The sequence below is a fragment of the Aspergillus terreus genome, genomic scaffold (assembly GCF_000149615.1).
Source record: "Aspergillus terreus NIH2624 scaffold_14 genomic scaffold, whole genome shotgun sequence".
NCBI lineage: Eukaryota > Fungi > Ascomycota > Eurotiomycetes > Eurotiales > Aspergillaceae > Aspergillus > Aspergillus terreus.
The window spans coordinates 779,272-797,205 of NT_165937.1; the positions used below are offsets into that span (position 1 = coordinate 779,272).

General features: G+C 52.5%; 6 protein-coding genes and 1 non-coding gene across 7 annotated transcripts; 5 read left to right on the forward strand and 2 right to left on the reverse strand.

Moving 5' to 3' along the window:
* Positions 1-314: 314 nt before the first annotated feature.
* On the forward strand, positions 315-5,323 carry ATEG_09282 (uncharacterized protein; the record flags this gene model as incomplete). Its single annotated transcript, XM_001217903.1, has 3 exons — positions 315-1,881; positions 1,940-2,094; positions 2,153-5,323. The coding sequence occupies 3 exons, from the start codon at positions 315-317 to the stop codon at positions 5,321-5,323; spliced, it is 4,893 nt and encodes a 1,630-aa protein (XP_001217904.1).
* Positions 5,324-5,524: 201 nt separating this feature from the next.
* On the reverse strand, positions 5,525-5,614 carry ATEG_10414. Its single transcript has one exon. It is a non-coding gene; the product is annotated as a tRNA-His (tRNA).
* A 699-nt stretch (positions 5,615-6,313) lies between these two features.
* Positions 6,314-7,281, reverse strand: ATEG_09283 (YoaK family protein; the record flags this gene model as incomplete). The annotated part of the gene is made up of 2 exons (XM_001217904.1): positions 6,314-6,909; positions 7,044-7,281. The coding sequence occupies 2 exons, from the start codon at positions 7,279-7,281 to the stop codon at positions 6,314-6,316; spliced, it is 834 nt and encodes a 277-aa protein (XP_001217905.1).
* Positions 7,282-9,002: 1,721 nt separating this feature from the next.
* On the forward strand, positions 9,003-10,133 carry ATEG_09284 (isocitrate lyase/PEP mutase family protein; the record flags this gene model as incomplete). Its single annotated transcript, XM_001217905.1, has 3 exons — positions 9,003-9,248; positions 9,304-9,451; positions 9,511-10,133. The coding sequence occupies 3 exons, from the start codon at positions 9,003-9,005 to the stop codon at positions 10,131-10,133; spliced, it is 1,017 nt and encodes a 338-aa protein (XP_001217906.1).
* Positions 10,134-10,756: 623 nt separating this feature from the next.
* Positions 10,757-12,308, forward strand: ATEG_09285 (SKIP/SNW domain-containing protein; the record flags this gene model as incomplete). Its single annotated transcript, XM_001217906.1, has 2 exons — positions 10,757-12,082; positions 12,144-12,308. 2 exons carry the CDS (start codon positions 10,757-10,759, stop codon positions 12,306-12,308), a joined length of 1,491 nt encoding a protein of 496 aa, XP_001217907.1.
* Positions 12,309-13,280: 972 nt separating this feature from the next.
* Positions 13,281-14,595, forward strand: ATEG_09286 (uncharacterized protein; the record flags this gene model as incomplete). The annotated part of the gene is made up of 2 exons (XM_001217907.1): positions 13,281-14,341; positions 14,553-14,595. 2 exons carry the CDS (start codon positions 13,281-13,283, stop codon positions 14,593-14,595), a joined length of 1,104 nt encoding a protein of 367 aa, XP_001217908.1.
* Positions 14,596-17,039: 2,444 nt separating this feature from the next.
* ATEG_09287 (uncharacterized protein) lies at positions 17,040-17,923 on the forward strand (the record flags this gene model as incomplete). The annotated part of the gene is made up of 3 exons (XM_001217908.1): positions 17,040-17,084; positions 17,256-17,486; positions 17,690-17,923. The coding sequence occupies 3 exons, from the start codon at positions 17,040-17,042 to the stop codon at positions 17,921-17,923; spliced, it is 510 nt and encodes a 169-aa protein (XP_001217909.1).
* Positions 17,924-17,934: the final 11 nt, after the last annotated feature.

A 17,934-nucleotide genomic window follows, 5' to 3' on the forward strand; every position in this document is an offset into this window, starting at 1 on the left:
TATATACATAGACCGAGTTCTACCTACACCAGGAAAGATATCTATGAAGGACTTGAGTTGATATCTGCTTGATGATGAGCATAGAGGCTTCGAGTGTCGGACAAATGTCTTACCCGATCTCCTTAGTTCCTACTAGCGATACTACCTTGCCTACTCTGTAGTACCTTAGTACCAGGATTTCGCCCCCACCCCCACATGAGTCACCTACAATTTTAGCTATATCAGCCGAGCATGACTTGGAGGCTTAGATTTAAGAGGTGCATCGCTCATTTCTCGTCATGGATCCTCTCAGTTACTCCATATTCCCGTGAAAAATGGCCGTCAATCCAACGGTGTTTACCCCCTGGTTCGGCCCAAAAGAGGCAGCGGAGTACTTCCGCTCTCTACTCCCAGAAGATGTCTCAGAAACACAGGTCTTCGAGACTAACCGGTATCTATTGAAATGTGTCCATAATGGAGCTATTACTCCCAAGATCTTCTCCATATGGCTTTTCAACGCCCATCCCAGATTCCCTGGCGTCCTCCAGAGCGCCCTGCGCGATGAGGCCTCGCGTGGTGTGCGCCAGGCCGGCATGAACGTTTTGAAATGCACCTTGAGAACAGACCAGTGGCGCGAGAAGGGCTGGAACGCGGTCGGAGGCACGGCCGGTTTGAAGGTGATCTTTGAGAAGCTTAGCGTTCAAGAGGCCAAGGGATTGGCGAGAGCCATCGGCGCATGCTCAGACACCAGCGATGCCTCCAAATCGCAAGCGGTGGACGAGCTGCTTCACGTCTTGATTCCCAACTTCTTCAACTCCTCCTCCGCCGGGACCCGGCCTGACGGCTCGCGACAGCTACTACGCGTTAAAGACCTGGTAGCCTTGTTCAACGTATCCAGCGATGCCACGGTAATCGAATGTTTTGCAACAGATTGGTCCGATGAGTTCATTGACCACTTGATGCGGCATTTGGTCGACTCTCACATGCCACTATTAAGAAAAATCGCCGTCGGGTCGGTTCCAGCCTATCCTCCCATTCGGAGGCGTTTGCTGAATAGCCATCTGTCTGCTATCCTCACATCGTATGAGCCTTATGAATCAAAAAACTTTCGTGGGGGGCAGGCTAGCATACCGGCAATAGACATCACCTTGGACCTTATCGACAGTACTCGTGGGGAGTCAGAAAAGGCGCGCGAAGTTCATTGGGACACCCGCATTCTCTGCATCGACAAGACTCTGAGCGTCGCCCGGCGCTTAAAGGTGCCCTTCGACGAGATTCTCGCATTTCTTGAGCAGGTAATACCAGCACTGGGTCATTCGGAACGAAAACTGCATGAATGGAGGCCACTCATACACGCCTTGGTAAAGTTCTGGGCCATGGCCGCCTTCCCGGAAGAGTATCTAGAGTCGTTTTCTGATGCAGCTGCTGAACGTCACCGGGAGAGACTGCATCCGTCTAGGCCACAAAAGGCTCACAAAGACTCTCTGGAGACAATGCTCCGAACGATCTTCGGGACGATCCAAAAAACCGAACTCGGCTCGTGTCTAAGGCTCGTCTTGCCCAAGACTATGGCACAGGCAAGGCTACCCTTGCTCAAGATTATATGCAAGCACATGCGAGGCCTTGAAATAGATCTGGACCAACCTACACCGTCGAAAGACGAGGAACAGCTGTTGCCATTGGATTCATCATTCTTCCTGTCTCTTCCCGGAGAGGATGCAAGGTGGCTATTTGAACGCGCGGCACAGCTGTCGCCGGCGAAATGCTTGACCACGTCCATCCCGTATGAATGGCCAGCGGTCGCAGGAGACTCCTCTTCATTCGTGGAGAGCATGATTCTAGTGCATTTAGAGTCTAAAAGCAAGAAACTGGCCAGTACTGATCATCCAGTGACACGTCAAAGTGAGTCGACCCTGGTCTTGTTGTCGACTGGAGTCTTACTGATGTCTGCTCTATACAGTAATCGAAGACATCAAACTGAAGGCTGTGAAAGCCCGCGATGCTGGTGAGCGACAACAGTGGGCGCGTCTTATGGTCAGCGTCGCAGTGTTGAGCAAAAATGTTCGATTCTTGAAAGACGTTTTGTGTTGGACATCCCGTTTTGTGCGAGATCCGGTAAGCTTATACCCATGTCCTATCATTTATCTGTCGATTGCTGATATGTTATCTCTAGTTAGTGAGACCGTGGCTCGTGAGAAGAATCTACGCGGCAGACGTCGCATCCGTCTTGTCCTGCGTGGTGTCGCCAACTTTAGCCGACCTTGCGGCCAATGTGGAAACTGCTAATGAGGCACTGCATAATCTTATGGAACAGGCTCTTTTAGTCTTTCAAGAGCCCTGGCACAAAAGCTATCATGATAGCGAATTCGGCTCTTTGCTTGAGATCATCGTTTCTACGCGAATAAACGCGGTGAAGCGCTTGTGTCGACGTGGTCTAGGAAGCGAAAAGGAGGTAGTGGACACTCTATTCAACAAGCTGGTGCCGATTGTGTTAGAATATGAAAGTGTGGGCATTACGGAAGGGTACGAAGCCCTTTGCTGGGGAAGATTGTCTGGAGCGCTTCATGGAATGGAATGTCCGCAGAACCCAACAACTGGGGTACTGAAGCTTTTAGACTCGCTTGCACAGCAACGAGATCGACTTTGGGCTCAGCAGCGTCTTCTACGGAACCCCCAAACCGCATCGTTCCCCGAAGGGTTGCCCCGAGGTTTACCTCTTCAGTATCTGTTTCCTACGAAGAAATGGACGATCGAGGTGATGAAGTCTCAAGAGGTTAACAGCTTTATTAAGAAGAGAGTCACGGAGGTTGTCTTCTGCGATGCTAGTAAAGCCCTCCAGAAGATAGACCAAGAGAATCACCGCTTGGGGCCATTCGTGGACAGTTTGAAATTTGCTATCAGCTTCTACATCGGCAACGGGCCTGACGAAGAACGGGGCACACGCATACTGGAAATATGGAGGCACTACTCGGAGAAAGTTCCATCTTCTGCGGGGCATATAGAGAGTCTACAGGAGTACCTGTGCTCCTTTCTGAGACCCAGAGGCTTGCATAAAATTGCAAGAATCATCGATCCTATTCAATTGCCCTCGCTAGACATATTTCAGAGTATGTCACGCGACTCGCCTAGCTTTGAATGGGAGCCTCGCCCAGAGATTACACGCAACTTTTCAACAAAACATTGGGAGGAGACACTGTTGCAGCATCAGTTCTTTGCCACCAAGCAGCAAGGCTCTTTGGAAGCCGTGATACTGGCCTTCTCTCATCCAAACGCGTGGAAATCAACTGCGAAGTCTGAAGCATACGACATATGGCGGCCCACGTACGGTCCTCGAAGACTCCCATGCCAACACAAAGAAGCTCTTACTGTCTCTGCTCTTTTGTTTCTCAACAGCCTAACCCACAATTCGGCACGACTTCTATCCAAGACCTTCCCTGAAGATGCAGACATTTGTCGGTATCCGTCGGCCCACCTTGACTACGAGTTCTTGTCGTCCATTGATGACCAGGGAGAAGCGGCCACGGCCGCCATTTCTGTACTTAATGGCTTGGTGAGACTTGTCCCGCCTAGCCTTCTGTATGAACTTTCGCTGTCCCTCATGGAGACCCTTGACGAGCTGGAAAGTAAGTCGCCGAAATATGCATTGGTCCAGCGATGTGCTTTCAGAACAATGAGCCTTGTCCGGCGGTCCGACAAGCCCGAACTGGCTGCGCGTCTGGGGTTGAAAGCGCTGGAGCTATTCCCCAAAGCATCCTCATGGCACCGGACGGCTTTCCCTTCGTCACTCGGGAAAATCCTCAGCCGCGCAACGGCAGAGCAGATTATGCACGAATTTACTGCATATGTCTTTGAGGCGCTTCGGAAGCAGAGAGAAGCTGCAAGCCCGAAGTCTGGTCGGGAAAAGTCCGAGAAGACGGGTATCAAGATCACCACCGTGAAGATGCTGGGTGCAATGCTGGCCGAAAACAAATTTGGCCTGTCTTCTTCTTTCGTGACTCGCGCTCTGAAAGACCTATTTTATGCCAGCAAGCATATTGATGTGCGAGTGATGGTGTGCAGGGCTCTACTCGATGTTGTTAGAGAGTACGACGACGCAGACGAAGCATACGAAATCTTCACATCGTTGGCACCCTATGCCGCAGGGCCCAGCGAAAACAGCGGGTCAGGGAACTGGGTGCAATCAGAGCAGGCGCAGCTTCCACGGGTTGACTCTCAACGGCCCTTACTCGACATATTCACCGGAACAGCCTACCGCATGCTTCCGTCAAAGTACCATGTACAGTATACCTACAAGACCCTGATACCACTCATTGAAGAATCGACAAGACAACACAATCTTTGGATGCGTCGATTCCTTTCTCGACTTGAGCTCACGCCTGAAGAGCTGTCCGTAACAGACTTTGGCCCGTTCGCGCCAAATGTGCTTAGGACAGTGGTGGACTGCTATTCTTCCTACCTCCCCCGGGAGTACCTTCTCAAGCACCGGTCGTGGGCTCTGAGCTATCTGGACTGTATGAAGCTCCGGAACATCAAAGAAAAGTTGACCAAGCAAGACCGATCATGGCGAACAACCAACGCAGGCGAGCACTGGAAAGAGTGGTTCGACAGTCACGCGAAAACGAAGTATGTCGCTCTGCTGAGGTATGAGCTTGGACGCAAAACAGAACCGAAGATCCCCAACGGCATCACACCCGAAGCTATCGCGGAGGAAATTGTCCGGTGTGCGGCAATTGTCGTCCGCAACCCCTTCGAATTTGTGTGCGGTCACGTCGAGGTATCTCAGAAGTGGTTCACAAACCTACTATCGGATCTAGACATAACCAAGGCAGCGATGCGAGCCGAAGCCTTGCCGATTGTGGAACGAATAATAGCGGATGTACATGCTCTTCGGACTGAGGAATGGAACAACGATCCCCATCGCAGCCCTCCAGTTCTCCCTGCCAAACTCCAGCTGCAGACATTGCTACTGCCGTACCCGCATCTCTGCCCAGACCTCCCTTCCCATTACGAGACGTTTGCTTCCAGCGTGATCACCTTGGTCGAAGAATGCGCCGCCTCTCCGACGTATCTCGCAGATAAGGCTTTCCTCATAGAAGCCATGGAGCGCTTGGAGAAAGAGGACGCGCGCCCATGTGTGCTTGAGATTGGCCGAGGGTACGAATCGCATCCAGATGCCCTTGTACAGTACTTGAGGGTCTGGCTGGCGCAGGCTGTGTTGCTGAGGTGGAAACTACACGAGGACGAACGTGAAACGGAAGTCCATGAGATGGTCTCCCAGTGGAAGCGGTGTCCAAATGAGTCGGTACGGTCTATTGGGTGGTCTCTACTCCCACAAGCGAGGTGATACTGGTTGTTTGATTGCATGAATCTCGATTATATAGAAAGTCGCATATTCAATTAGTTCAATATTAACGCTCTCATGGATATTGCCCGAATGTGGTCTTCAAGGCATGCCGTGCCGAATACGGAATCCCCCGCTGTAGCTTCACAACCAGAACTTCAACCAGCAAAAACACAAGGCTAGAGCAGCAAAAACAAGACTACGGACCGAACGCGAGAATCGAACTCACAACCTTCACGAGCCTCAGACCCGAAGGTCCATAATCGTGCGCTCTGCCAATTGAGCTAGTCCGGCTGGTATTCAGTCACACACCAACACCTAGGTCCAAGACAACAACAGAATACGAGCAAAAGGACACCCAGACGCAAGAATCAAAATTGCGGACTCACGTTAATTGAAACAATAGTGTGCTCTGCCTTTTGAGCTAGCACAGTGCATCTTGCAAGGAAATCGTGAGTGTTGATCTATACTCATCCCAATCGGGAAATCCCTCAACTTCTGCCGCGTAAACCATTCTGCAGGCAGAAAGCATTGCACAAACAATAACTTTGTTCTCCACCGTAGCATCTGTAGCGCCATGGCTGATTACGAGTCTCAAGCCTTCTCCGAGGGATTCATGCCGCTTGTGGCGTGAACTCTATGTTACCCACGATGACACCAAAGCATCATGTCTGATGATCACCCTAGGCATCATGCTTTTGTACGGAGTACTATATGAGCTCATACTATAGCAAGGTCCTCTCGGCTAGCGGAGTCGGAGTCGCATAAGGGTCCGAGTCAATACTCTTCTCGGGAGGGGCTATACTACTCTGCGATTATACATGCAGGCATTGAGAAGGATCAAAAGATGACGCCGCCACATTGCGGAAAAAGTGAAAATTAACCCCTACCAAGAGAGCTTGTATCTTTTCTAATATAGGAAGGATTCCCAGCCAGCAGCCCCCAAATATCGCATCTCTATACTCCGTGTCGCAGGCTATACAACCACACGGTTCATACCTTGTTATCCTCTTCCCAGAACATCCACGCCATACTGCTGACAAACTTGATACCTGCCGCCAGCCACAGCACAGCGTATATATCTCCAGTGGCCTTGGTGATCCAACCGCCTGCAATGGCTCCCACGAGAGTCAGCGTAAAAGCCACCATACGCCGGTCCCGCTTGGCGTTTCGAAGAACAAACAGCTTCGGGTCTGATACCAGATCGCACAATAGGCTGGTGATCACCACCGTCGGCACTTCGTTGTAGCCGAGTGCACGGCTAGCAACTATCTGTCCTGCTGACTGAATACTCAGCAGCACGATGGGTGCTTCTTGGCTCCACTCAACCTCCGCGCTATCTCCGGCGAGATCCCGGATACCCGGGATAGACCTGCTCTGGACTAGCGCCGCGGTGATTATGAGCATGGTTGTCTGAAGAAAGAAGGTGAGCACTAAGGTGCCGCGTTTCCTGGCGCCCAGGGTGCTGTTCAGACGAGCAAACAAGAAGCACCCGAGGACAAAAGATCCAATGGAAGTCAGGGACCGAGCCCAGCCATACGGCCGTTGATTCTGATTGGAGGCTCCCAGACCAACGAAGATGGTGTTACCTGTAGCTATAGTGAGCTAGGTGGATGGATGAGTTGTGAGTTAGGGGAGGGTACCAGTTTGCATTGATACGAAGGTATTGTAGGCTGCGTCTGTCAGTTTCCATCATCCGCTTAGAGGAACGTAAAGGGCTCACCATTGTAGAGGGTACTGTCCACCAGCCCTGAACAGAGACAGCACGCATGTAACAGCTTGTCGGCGTGCGCAGGACTGATGTCGGGTCTCAGCCTTTCAAGCCAGTTTCCTTTGGGGAGGGTTCGATCCATTGTGAGGGATGGAAGACGCTTGCCAGAGAAGCCCAGACCGAATGTGATGGCTGGCTGGCATAGATCATAGATTCCACCCCCTGTGGTTATATTGGCACCACATTCCATATTCCAAAGTCATGGAAGACGAGACCACATACCCCTCTTCTGACTGCAGATGTGCCATTCAGCTGCGCCGTGGCCACGCAATACGAGTCCACCCTTGACGAAGATTTTCATGTCAGTGACGGATGTAACCGTCTGTCAGATCTCCAGGGCCAATTGGGTAATTTGTTGCTATCTCCCTCGAGATCGACCTTGACCGTGCCGGCGTCCACCCGGCGCGTGCTGGGTCCATCTCCCTCAAGCCAAGACACTTGGCTCTGCACAAAGACCGGAGGAACTCCCGATACGGCCTCCGAGACCCTTTCTCGCCATCGGAGGGGTTGGTTGAAAGCCAAGAATCGCGTCAGTTTCCCCGAGCTGTTGATCTGCCGGATAATCAGACGAATCTCCCTCAACCGCACGCTCCGTTCCACTCAGAGAACGGGTAGGGGTAATCTCCCGTGACGCCAAGGCCTAAGTTTGCTTTGCCCAGACTCTGGGTACTGCAGAAGATGATGGAATTCTGCGTTACCATACGCTCGGCTGATACGCCTCCCAAGCAGGTGAAGGTCTTGATTGCCTTGCGACAACCTTGATGAAAATGGGTTCGGAGGCTGCTCAGGGTCAAACTCTTTGTTATTCCTGGCGCAAACCTTGTTCAGCTCGGTCATTCCGAGCCGGATAGAGTGGTGGAGACTCCGCTCAGACGCTTTGACAACCTAACGGGGTTAAAGTAACGTATACTCAACAGACGTCTGTAAGTAGATATCCACCCCCTGTAGTGCGCTCCGCCGGACTTCGGAGAGTTTCAATACAGACTTCAGGCAAACCGGTTACAGTAAATTAACCGTACTGTATCCAATTCCGATATGGTTTGACATGCCTCCTCTGTTGGTCTGTTCGTCGTCTGAAACGGGTCATGAAAGAGACAGATTATTCCGAGGGTGCTGAGTGCCTGATAATCTTGTATGAAATCGGCGTAGGTTGCGCGGAAAGTTCCGAAGTAGTCTGCCCTATTCTGATCTTCTAGATCCCACCCCAGATATTCAACACAGGGTACGGTAAATTAACCGTACTTTACCCAACTCCGATGTGTTTCTTTTCTGCATGCTTATCTGCTTGTCGCCTGAAGCGGGTGACGAAAGAGATAGATTATGCCGAGAGCGCTGAGTGCATGATAATCTTGTATGAAGTCGAGACGTGGATTGCGCGGAAAAGTCCGAAGTAGTTCGCTTTGCGCCGATCTGCTAGATCCCCTGTCTGTCGTGCACGAGATGTCGGACCCCTTCCACAAGCACGGCCTGTCTCTAGATACCCCACCAATGACACTGCCAATCAGTGAGCTGCCCCCGATGGTGGTGGTGAACAGAGTATATGTTGTGCTTCCATCTTACAACCACGCATTCAACACTTGCATGCCGATGATTGCCCGGCCGCATAATGCCCCATTACCGGTCAGGGGTGAGTAATATGGACTTACCAAATAAGTCCATTATACTCCTTGGCGCAGCACGAAGGTATCAAGAGTCAGTCGTCTGGGTAGTAGTCTCGTCGTGGCGACAATACCCCAGGAAAGCGGAGTTTCAATGGTTCGGTGGCTGCTCCGACGGGTGATATTCCATCCGGGGCAACATATATAAACCCCGTCTGCAGCAGACGGATTGAAGATATCTGTTTCAATATCAAGAACTATTCTTTCTTTTGTCCTCGTTTCCCAGTTTCCAGCCTCTCGCACGATATCAACAATGAAGGTTGACGAAGGCCCGATCAACGCTTCCGACATTGCAATTACCATAACCGTGGAGAAGGACGGTGTATATGAAGTCAACGGCGTCAGACACGAGCCTTCTGTCTCTGTGCACATGCTCACGGGTGCGACCAAGCTGCGGCGTCAACTTCGCGAGTCAAATGAGTTGATCGTTTGTCCCGGTGTGTATGATGGCTTATCCGCACGGATTGCTATCAACCTTGGCTTCAAGGCTATGTATATGGTGCGTCACGTTGTTCTGCAACAAAGTCCAACACAGTGGTTAATATAACATTCAGACTGGAGCTGGGACAACGGCGTCGAGACTCGGAATGGCGGATCTCGGACTGGCTCAGCTGCATGACATGCGTACCAATGCAGAGATGATTGCCAACCTAGACCCATTCGGGCCCCCGTTGATTGCTGATATGGATACGGGATACGGCGGTACGTCCCTTTCCACGTGTCCCTAGCCGGATTGACTAATTTTAATGTCTGTATGTCAGGTCCTCTCATGGTGGCAAAGTCCGTCCAGCAGTACATTCAGGCGGGTGTTGCAGGCTTCCACATTGAAGACCAGATCCAGAACAAACGATGTGGACATCTGGCCGGCAAAGCCGTGGTGAGCCTGGATGAGTACCTCATCCGCATCCGCGCAGCCAAGCAAACCAAAGATCGTCTGCATTCGGATATTGTTCTGATTGCACGCACCGATGCCCTTCAACAGCACGGTTATGATGAGTGCATTCGCCGGCTGAAGGCCGCCCGGGACCTGGGTGCCGATGTCGGCCTCCTCGAGGGCTTTACATCCAAAGAACAGGCCAGACAGGCGGTTCAGGATCTTGCGCCATGGCCCCTGCTTCTGAACATGGTGGAAAATGGAGCCGGACCGGTGATCACCACCGAGGAGGCGAAAGAGATGGGGTTCCGAATTATGATCTTCTCGTTCGCGTCGCTGGCCCCGGCATACTTGGGAATCAAGGCAGCTTTAGAGCGTCTGAAGACTAAGGGTGTTGTAGGAACACCTGAAAACGTGGGTCCAAAGAAGTTGTTCGAAGTCTGTGGACTGATGGAATCCGTTCATATTGATACAAACGCTGGTGGAAGTGGATTTGCAAATGGTGTTTGATTCTTGTTTCTGGATTTACGGATAAATTGATAGGACATATGATGGAATTCTGGCTGTCTTTCTGTTGAGGTTGAATCAATTGTCTTGTTTTTCTTCATGAGGTTGTTGTAGGACGGCTGCCTAGTTGTTGTAATAGTTGTATGTCACGTGCATGATAACCTGCTTATGTAAACGGAATCAGGTCGGATCACGTGTGCAACGCCGCCGCCCGAAGAGAAAAAGCAGTGACGCCGTGTATCAAACCTATCTCCAGACAACCCCTCCCATCCATCAATTTACCCTACAGTTCCACTCCCGACAATGGCGTCCGTTGCGGAGGGACTGTTCAAGTCTCTCCCCAAGCCGAAATATACCGGCGAAGAGGAGGAGCTCCCACAACACGCGCAACCCCGTGGTCCGCGGATTGTGGGCGCCGACCAGCTCGATGAGACACAAGTGGTATTAAGGGTGAGTGATGACACGGTCGACGTATCTACTCTTGCAGTAAGATTTGGCTAATTTAGTGACAGAGAACCGGCCCTCCCCCCTACCAGAACCGCACCGGATGGCGACCCCGGGCGCCCGAAGACTTTGGCGATGGAGGCGCGTTCCCCGAAATTCTCGTTGCACAGTATCCGCTCGATATGGGTCGCAAGGGCAGTTCCAGTACTTCGAACGCGCTTACGGTGCAGGTTGATGCCGAAGGAAAAGTGAAGTACGACGCGATCGCGCGCCGCGGTCATGGCGAGGACCGCATCGTCCATGCGTCGTTTAAGGATCTCATCCCGCTCCGCCAGCGGGTAGATATGGGGGAGGTGTCTTTGGACCGGCCGTCGGAGGAAGAAGTCGCTGCACAGATGGAAAAGACGAAGAATGCATTGGCAAACCTAGTGGAGGGTGCTGTGGCAGCGCAGAAACCAAAGAACGTCAAGGGTGGACGACGTGCTGAGCCGACCTTTGTGCGTTACACGCCCGCCAACCAGATGGGCGATACTACCCGCAAGAATGACCGCATTATGAAGATCGTCGAGCGCCAGCAAGATCCCATGGAGCCACCAAAATTCAAACACAAGAAGATCCCTCGCGGCCCGCCATCGCCGCCGCCGCCCATTATGCATTCGCCGCCACGGAAACTCACCGCCGAGGACCAGGAGGCTTGGAAGATTCCCCCGCCTGTCTCCAACTGGAAGAATCCGAAGGGTTATACTGTGCCGTTGGATAAGCGACTGGCAGCCGATGGTCGCGGACTGCAGGACGTCACGATCAATGATAAGTTTGCTCAGTTCGCCGAGGCTCTGTTCACCGCGGATCGTCACGCACGCGAGGAAGTCCGACTCCGCGCGCAAATGCAGCAGAAGCTGGCCGAGAAAGAGAAGGCACAAAAGGAGGAACACCTCCGGCAGCTGGCCCAGAAGGCGCGCGAGGAGCGCATGGCGGGCAGCAGTCGCCGTATGTCACGCTCCGTGTCTCGGTCCCGGTCCCGGTCTCGCAGCGTTAGCCGCAGCCCATACTCGTCCCGTTCGGGCACGCCCAGTGAAGATGAGCAGGCCGCACGGGAGCGGGAGCGCATGCGTCGCGAGCGCCGCCAGGAGAATGAGCGTCAACTCCGTCAGTCTCGCATGGGGACGGAGCGTCGTATCAAGACCATGGCCCGCGAGCAGAACCGTGATATTTCCGAGAAGGTCGCGCTCGGCCTGGCTAAGCCAACCCAATCGTCTGAGTCAATGTGGGACTCCCGTCTGTTTAACCAGACAAGTGGACTGGACACTGGATTTAATGAAGATAACCCCTACGATAAGCCGCTGTTTGCCGCGCAGGACGCCATCAACAGCATTTACCGTCCCCGGGCGCAAATCGACGATGACGACGAAGGCGGTGCCGAGGGTGAAATGAGCAAGATTCAAAAGTCTAGTCGATTCGAAGTTTTGGGCAAAGCTAAGGAAGGATTCCGGGGAGCTGCAGATGCTGAGGTAAGATTTTCTTTCACCCGCACAGTACCAAGGCTATGGGAGCTAATGCAACTATCTGTAGGCTCGTGACGGTCCAGTCCAGTTCGAAAAAGACACAACCGATCCGTTTGGCATCGATAGTATGATTGCTGATGTCACCGGCGGTGCAGGACAAAAGCGCTATGGTATTCAGGAAGCTGAACGCGACGAGCGCGGGTCGAAACGCGCGAGAGTAGATGATGATTAGGCCTTTATGATTCGTGTCGGTTGGTGGTGTTCGCACGGTATTGGCGGATCTGTATCATTTATATTTGGCAAGATATAGCTGGACTAGCTCAATAGGCAGCCCATGCGATTAATTGGGTGGTTTCTCATGAGCATTCGGTTGATTCTCCGAATGCTAGGCTGGTGTGTCTTGCGTCGTACATCGTACATCATGCATTATATAGTCATCAGAGCACGATTAAGAGTCAACAGTTTCACAGCATTGCCCTAATAGTCTCTATGCCTTTGCTCTCGGCTATCGGCCTTCGTAGGATTGAGGCACCCCGTCGCAAACGGTGCATGTGTCCCTGTATAGTTCTACATATCATCGCAACAGCTTCCACCCAAACCCCGAAGGCAACCCAAATCATACCTACAATGCTATCAGCCTTCTTGAGGATTCCTTTCAGTAGCGCTCGCCTTTCTATTGCGTCTTACATGTCCTTTTAGTAGAGGATGTAGGCTCTAGTCAAGCTATGTATATTACCGATGCGTCATGGGGGAATGGATGGACGATATATACCTAATAATCAAGGCTTCTTCTGCACCATCCAGGACTAGGAGACCAGAACCATCCACGACAGCAAATCCGAGACACTAAAACAAGCAATCAATAGCAGAAATGGGGGTAGTGAGGAGCGGTGGGCATTTAGTGGTTGATATCGAGTATACAGGCTGACGCAGGAATCAAACTACATACGAAATCCACTCGACTGCGTCAGCAATGGAAGACAGCTCATCATCTATACTGAAAAGGAGTATAACACCCGCCATATATATTCTAATGGTGCTTGATTGGACAAGCCATATCCTTACCTTGGTCTGACATGCGGAAATATTCTGTAGTACTCAAACAACACCAGTCCACTCAATCTCACCATTCGATAAACACAGAAACACGGTCTGGACAGCCCATAGCCCGGGCACCATGCAAAATCTATCCTCTACCAACAATATGGCACTCCAAACCTCACGCAGTAGCCTTCCGCACACGGGGCTCGCGGCCCTGCTAGCCAGCCTCGATACGCCCGGAGAAATCCAGCTCCCAGGCGGCACCGTCGTAGCCACAGGCACCGGCGATCCACGCTACCGTGTGATTTTCCGCACCGCGCGCGCTCTCCGCACCCCAATGACCGAACTGGGCGTCGGTCGTTCCTATATCAGCGGCGAGATCGAGGTAGAGGGCGACATTGGCGCTCTGTTTGACGCGAGGGAGCGGCTCCGCAACCAGATCCCGCTGCGACAGAAGGTCCGATTCGTATACGACTTCCTACGGAGCACCACGCAGATGAACGCCAAAGCCATCGACGACCACTACAGCTACGGGGATGATTTCTTCCTCACCTTCATGGACACGCGGTATCGGCTCTACTCGCATGGGATCTTCGCTTCGCCCGACGACACCCTCGAAGACGCCTCCGGGCGCAAGCTCGAGGCGATGTTCATCGCGCTGGTCCTCAAGCCCGGCATGCGCTTGCTGGATATCGGCGGCGGTTGGGGCGGCGTCACGCAGTACTGCGGCGCGCGCGGCGTGCACGTCACGACGCTGACAATCGCCCCGGACTCTGCGCGGTACATCCAGCGTCTCATCGCCGAGAAGGACCTCCCCGGCGAGGTTTTTCTCCAGGACTTCCTGGTGCATCAGCCGACGGCACTGTACAACCATGCCGTTATCTACGGCGTGATCGAACACATCCCCAACTACGCCCGGTTTGCCCACCGCGTGTGGGATGTGTTGGAGCCGGGCGGCCGGTTGTATCTCGATGGGTCGGCGGCGGTCGAGAAGTTCACGGCAAGTGCGTTCACGCGGAAGTATATCTGGCCCGGGGCACACGCGTTTATGACGGTCCAGGATGTGATGGCGGAGCTGCTGTTTCATGGGTTTGAGATTGTCGAGGTCAAGAGAGAGACGCGTGACTATGAGCTGACTATGTTGGAGTGGGCGAGGCGTCTGGAGAGGGCGAGCGACCAGATCATCGCGCGTTGGGGCGCGGAGACGTATCGCGTGTTTCGATTGTACTTATGGGGTGGCACGCATGCGTTTCGGACGAACGCCTTGCAGGCTTATCATTTGGTGGCTGAAAGGAGGCCGTCAGCAGGGCCGCGTCCGTCGATAGTCCGTCGGATGGTTCAGTTCTTGGGCAGTCTTCGATAGTATAGGGAAGTTCGGGGTTGCTAGAGAATGTACAGGTGCGAATGGCGATATCTTGACTGACTGATGATGTAGGCGGTTGAACGAGCTCGAGGATACAAGACTCGTTTTGGTTTGAGCTGCTGTATTTATCCAGAACAAGTTAGACCACTCCAGGATCCATATGGAAGCAGTGTCTCAAGGACACCTGCCTGAGTGGCCAAGACCATCTTGAAGTGCAGCTGGTACCGCCGTGCGGGCTAAATCGGATGACGATTTCACATGGGACCGATGGCGTTGCAAGAACAAGCTAATTTAAGAGTATTATCGTTACTCAGAGTCTCCAGCTGATGTGGTCCCCATGCGCATCTATGCTTGAATCTTTGATTGTCCATCGTTTCTTGTGGTTATCTCGTAGAAAAGCAAAAACGACTGGGATGCCGCTTCTTTCCGCTCCCTTCCTCCTATCTCTAGACTGTGACTCTGAATGGCACCGACACGGTTAGTCTATTATCAGTGAAGGACGGTGATAGGCATGATCGACCCGAGAGATATGCACGAAATTTTAGAAAACACCCACTCTTTTGCATCCTTCCGCAGCCCATGGAGGAGGCTGGAGGTTGGCTCGCGGAATAACAGGACGAAATGCTGCACGCAAGTACACGAGTGGTTGCAAAACAGCTGCCTATCTACGGCCCATGAGCCAGGGGTTGCCCCGGGTAGATCACCCGGGCGGGCGGCTGGGGGTGATTGGATGATTGCTTGCGTGACTGGGATCGATCGCAAATGGACGCGTACATGGTGTTCGGACGGGGTGTGGCTGCTGCAGAAGGGAGTAGCCATATCACCGGGTATTAAGATGGAGATGAATGGATGACATGACGCAGGAAATATGCCTAGCTGCGTAGTACTTTGACCGTCTGTGGCAAAGGAACCAACCGAACGAACGGACCTCTGCCGCGGTCATGAGAGATAATCCCTTGGGCGCTGCAAGCGCTCACGAGCGATTTCTGGGGTGCGTTCAGCAATGTTCTATTGGGTCATGCTTGGTCCTTGGATCTTAAGGCTGACTCGGATGCTGACAGGACATTGGAGCTGATGGGTAGCCTGAACCAGCATACGTATGGGATTCAGCCGGTCACTGCAAATTCCGCAGCAAGGGGGCGCAGCAGAACGTGCTATGACGATGGTAGCATCATCGTGGGAGGTTCTTGGCTGGTGTCTGTGTCGAGGGAAGAGGGAAAAAAAAAATAAAAAAAAAAGGTAACATCCTTAGCGGTACGTGCAAAGGGTTCCTCTCATTTCGTGTTTTTCTAGGTTCCCCACTGACTCACAACGTGCGACCCTCCAGTGTCCACTTTCTTATCTCTGTCCCAGAGTTGCCCACCACCATCGTCATTCCCTCCCATTTACAGCCGCTTCAGAGCCGGAAAAGGGTGGATGCTGTGTGAGGAGTTCGGACTCAGACGGAGAAGGGTTTGCCACAACCTGCAGAGGAATCATCGACGCTGATTTGCAGTCCAGGGTGGTGCCTGACTAACTTCAACCTTCCCAGCAATCCTTGCACACCATCCATCGCAAAGTGCGGGGAGCATCTGCCACCGAGTCGAACCGTGCGCCGGACTCAGTCGGTAGCGGCGCCTAGCGCGGAGGGGCGATCGAGGAGATTTGCTGATAAGGCCTTCCGTTTCGCGGTGGAGACTCGAGGAAGATAAACCCGGCCAGACGAACCACAGTACAAACGACAATTAGGTAACCCTTTAAAGCCGGATAAGAACCTCGCGGGCTGCGTGAACGAGTGTGTTGTTCATTCTGTCAGCTGGCGCAGAGGGATATCACTTGTACTCGACCATTTTCGAGGTTTCCTTTGCTGGCTCTTTTTTATCTTGGCTGTGATTCATTCGGTGGAGCATTCTTCGAGTCATACTTGGAGGATTGACATACCAACGAGAGAAAACGAGAGAGAAGAGACAGGAAGGAGAAGAGAGTAGAGTGTGAAAGTGAGAGGGCGTGAGAAAGGAACATAGAAGAGAGGAAGAGAAAGACAGAAGACCAAAGTCACCTACCAAAGTCACCTGCCTTCCTCCGCCCTTCGACATTTCCCCCCCCTCATCCGCATTTCCATCTCTCAACCACCTCCAACTCCATCCTCGACACCTCTCTCGAAACCTCGGCGACGACACGGTTAATTCGGAATCGATTGGACCCGTTACAACTCTCCCTGCATTGTCACTCACATCACCTTCTTGCATATTCTCCTTGATCTCATATCCTTCCGCAATGGCGTAACTGAGCTCGTCAAGAACAATGATGATGGCATGTTCCCAGCACTGCAGGTCTTTCCAGCAGAAAAAGAAAAGAAAGCTCAAGAAGAGATCTTTACATCCATCTCAATCCCGGTGAACCTCTCGCAGGTGGTTAGATATTCATTTATCAGATTCATTGACTCATTCACTCTCCTCGCTACATACATCTCTGCATCAAGACGACCCGTGTCCCGCTATTCATCTCAAACCCTCCACTCTGTGCTGTGCCTCACGGTCCGGACCTCTCAACCTCAGTTCGCTTCTTCCGCAACAGACAATGGATCAGTCACTGTCTCTCGTCTCGGCCCAGGTCCAGTTCATGGTAAGTCTGCTGTACTTTCGTCCCTGTCAATCGCGCAATCTACCGTGCAAAGTCAATTTCACGCCTCCGCCTTTCGTCTCCCATCTAAGATTACTCCCCCCTTCTGATGTCCTTGCCATGGATGCTGGCCGTCCCAGACTGGTTTCGCTAACCACAGTCGTCGAAATACAGGAGGATCGGCTGGCCCTGGTCCATATCCCACTGGACCTGTATCCGTACTTCTTATACCCAATTATGCAAGTTCTCTTCCATGAGGTACCGCCACTTCACGAGAACTCGGAAAATGGCGAGAACAGCACTTCAGTACATGCCCAGCCAGCATTCTTGAACCTCTCCATCACCCCGGTGGAATGTTCCATCATGTGCCCCCGACATCTCGCCAACCAGTACTTTGCCCCGTTGGTAGATCGGTTCGTCAAGGCCAATACAACCTCCCAGAGCCGCCTTTTCCATAAGCCATGAGGACTTTATCGCCATGCAAGTATACGGAGAGGGTGTTGAAGCCGGCCAGCGGGTGCTTGAACTGACCAGTCCTCTGGCCATGGCGGGAAGGTACGTGTCTTTCGCTTTCCTACCAGATTATACTGCCACTAACAATCCGACAGTTCCATTTTCTTCATCTCGACCTACTTCTCCGACTACATCATTGTTCCTCTTCGCAGCAAAGCTCAAGTGATCGAGGCGTTGGAGAAGCGCGGCTTCCAATTCGAGATGTCCACGGAAGCCTTCATCAACAACAATCAAGCTTCCTACAACAACTGGTTCAGTCCGGTGTCCTCACGACCCTCCAGCACTCTGGGATCCCCGCCCGCAACACCTCAGCCATCGTCGCAGGATGAGTGCAGGCGCG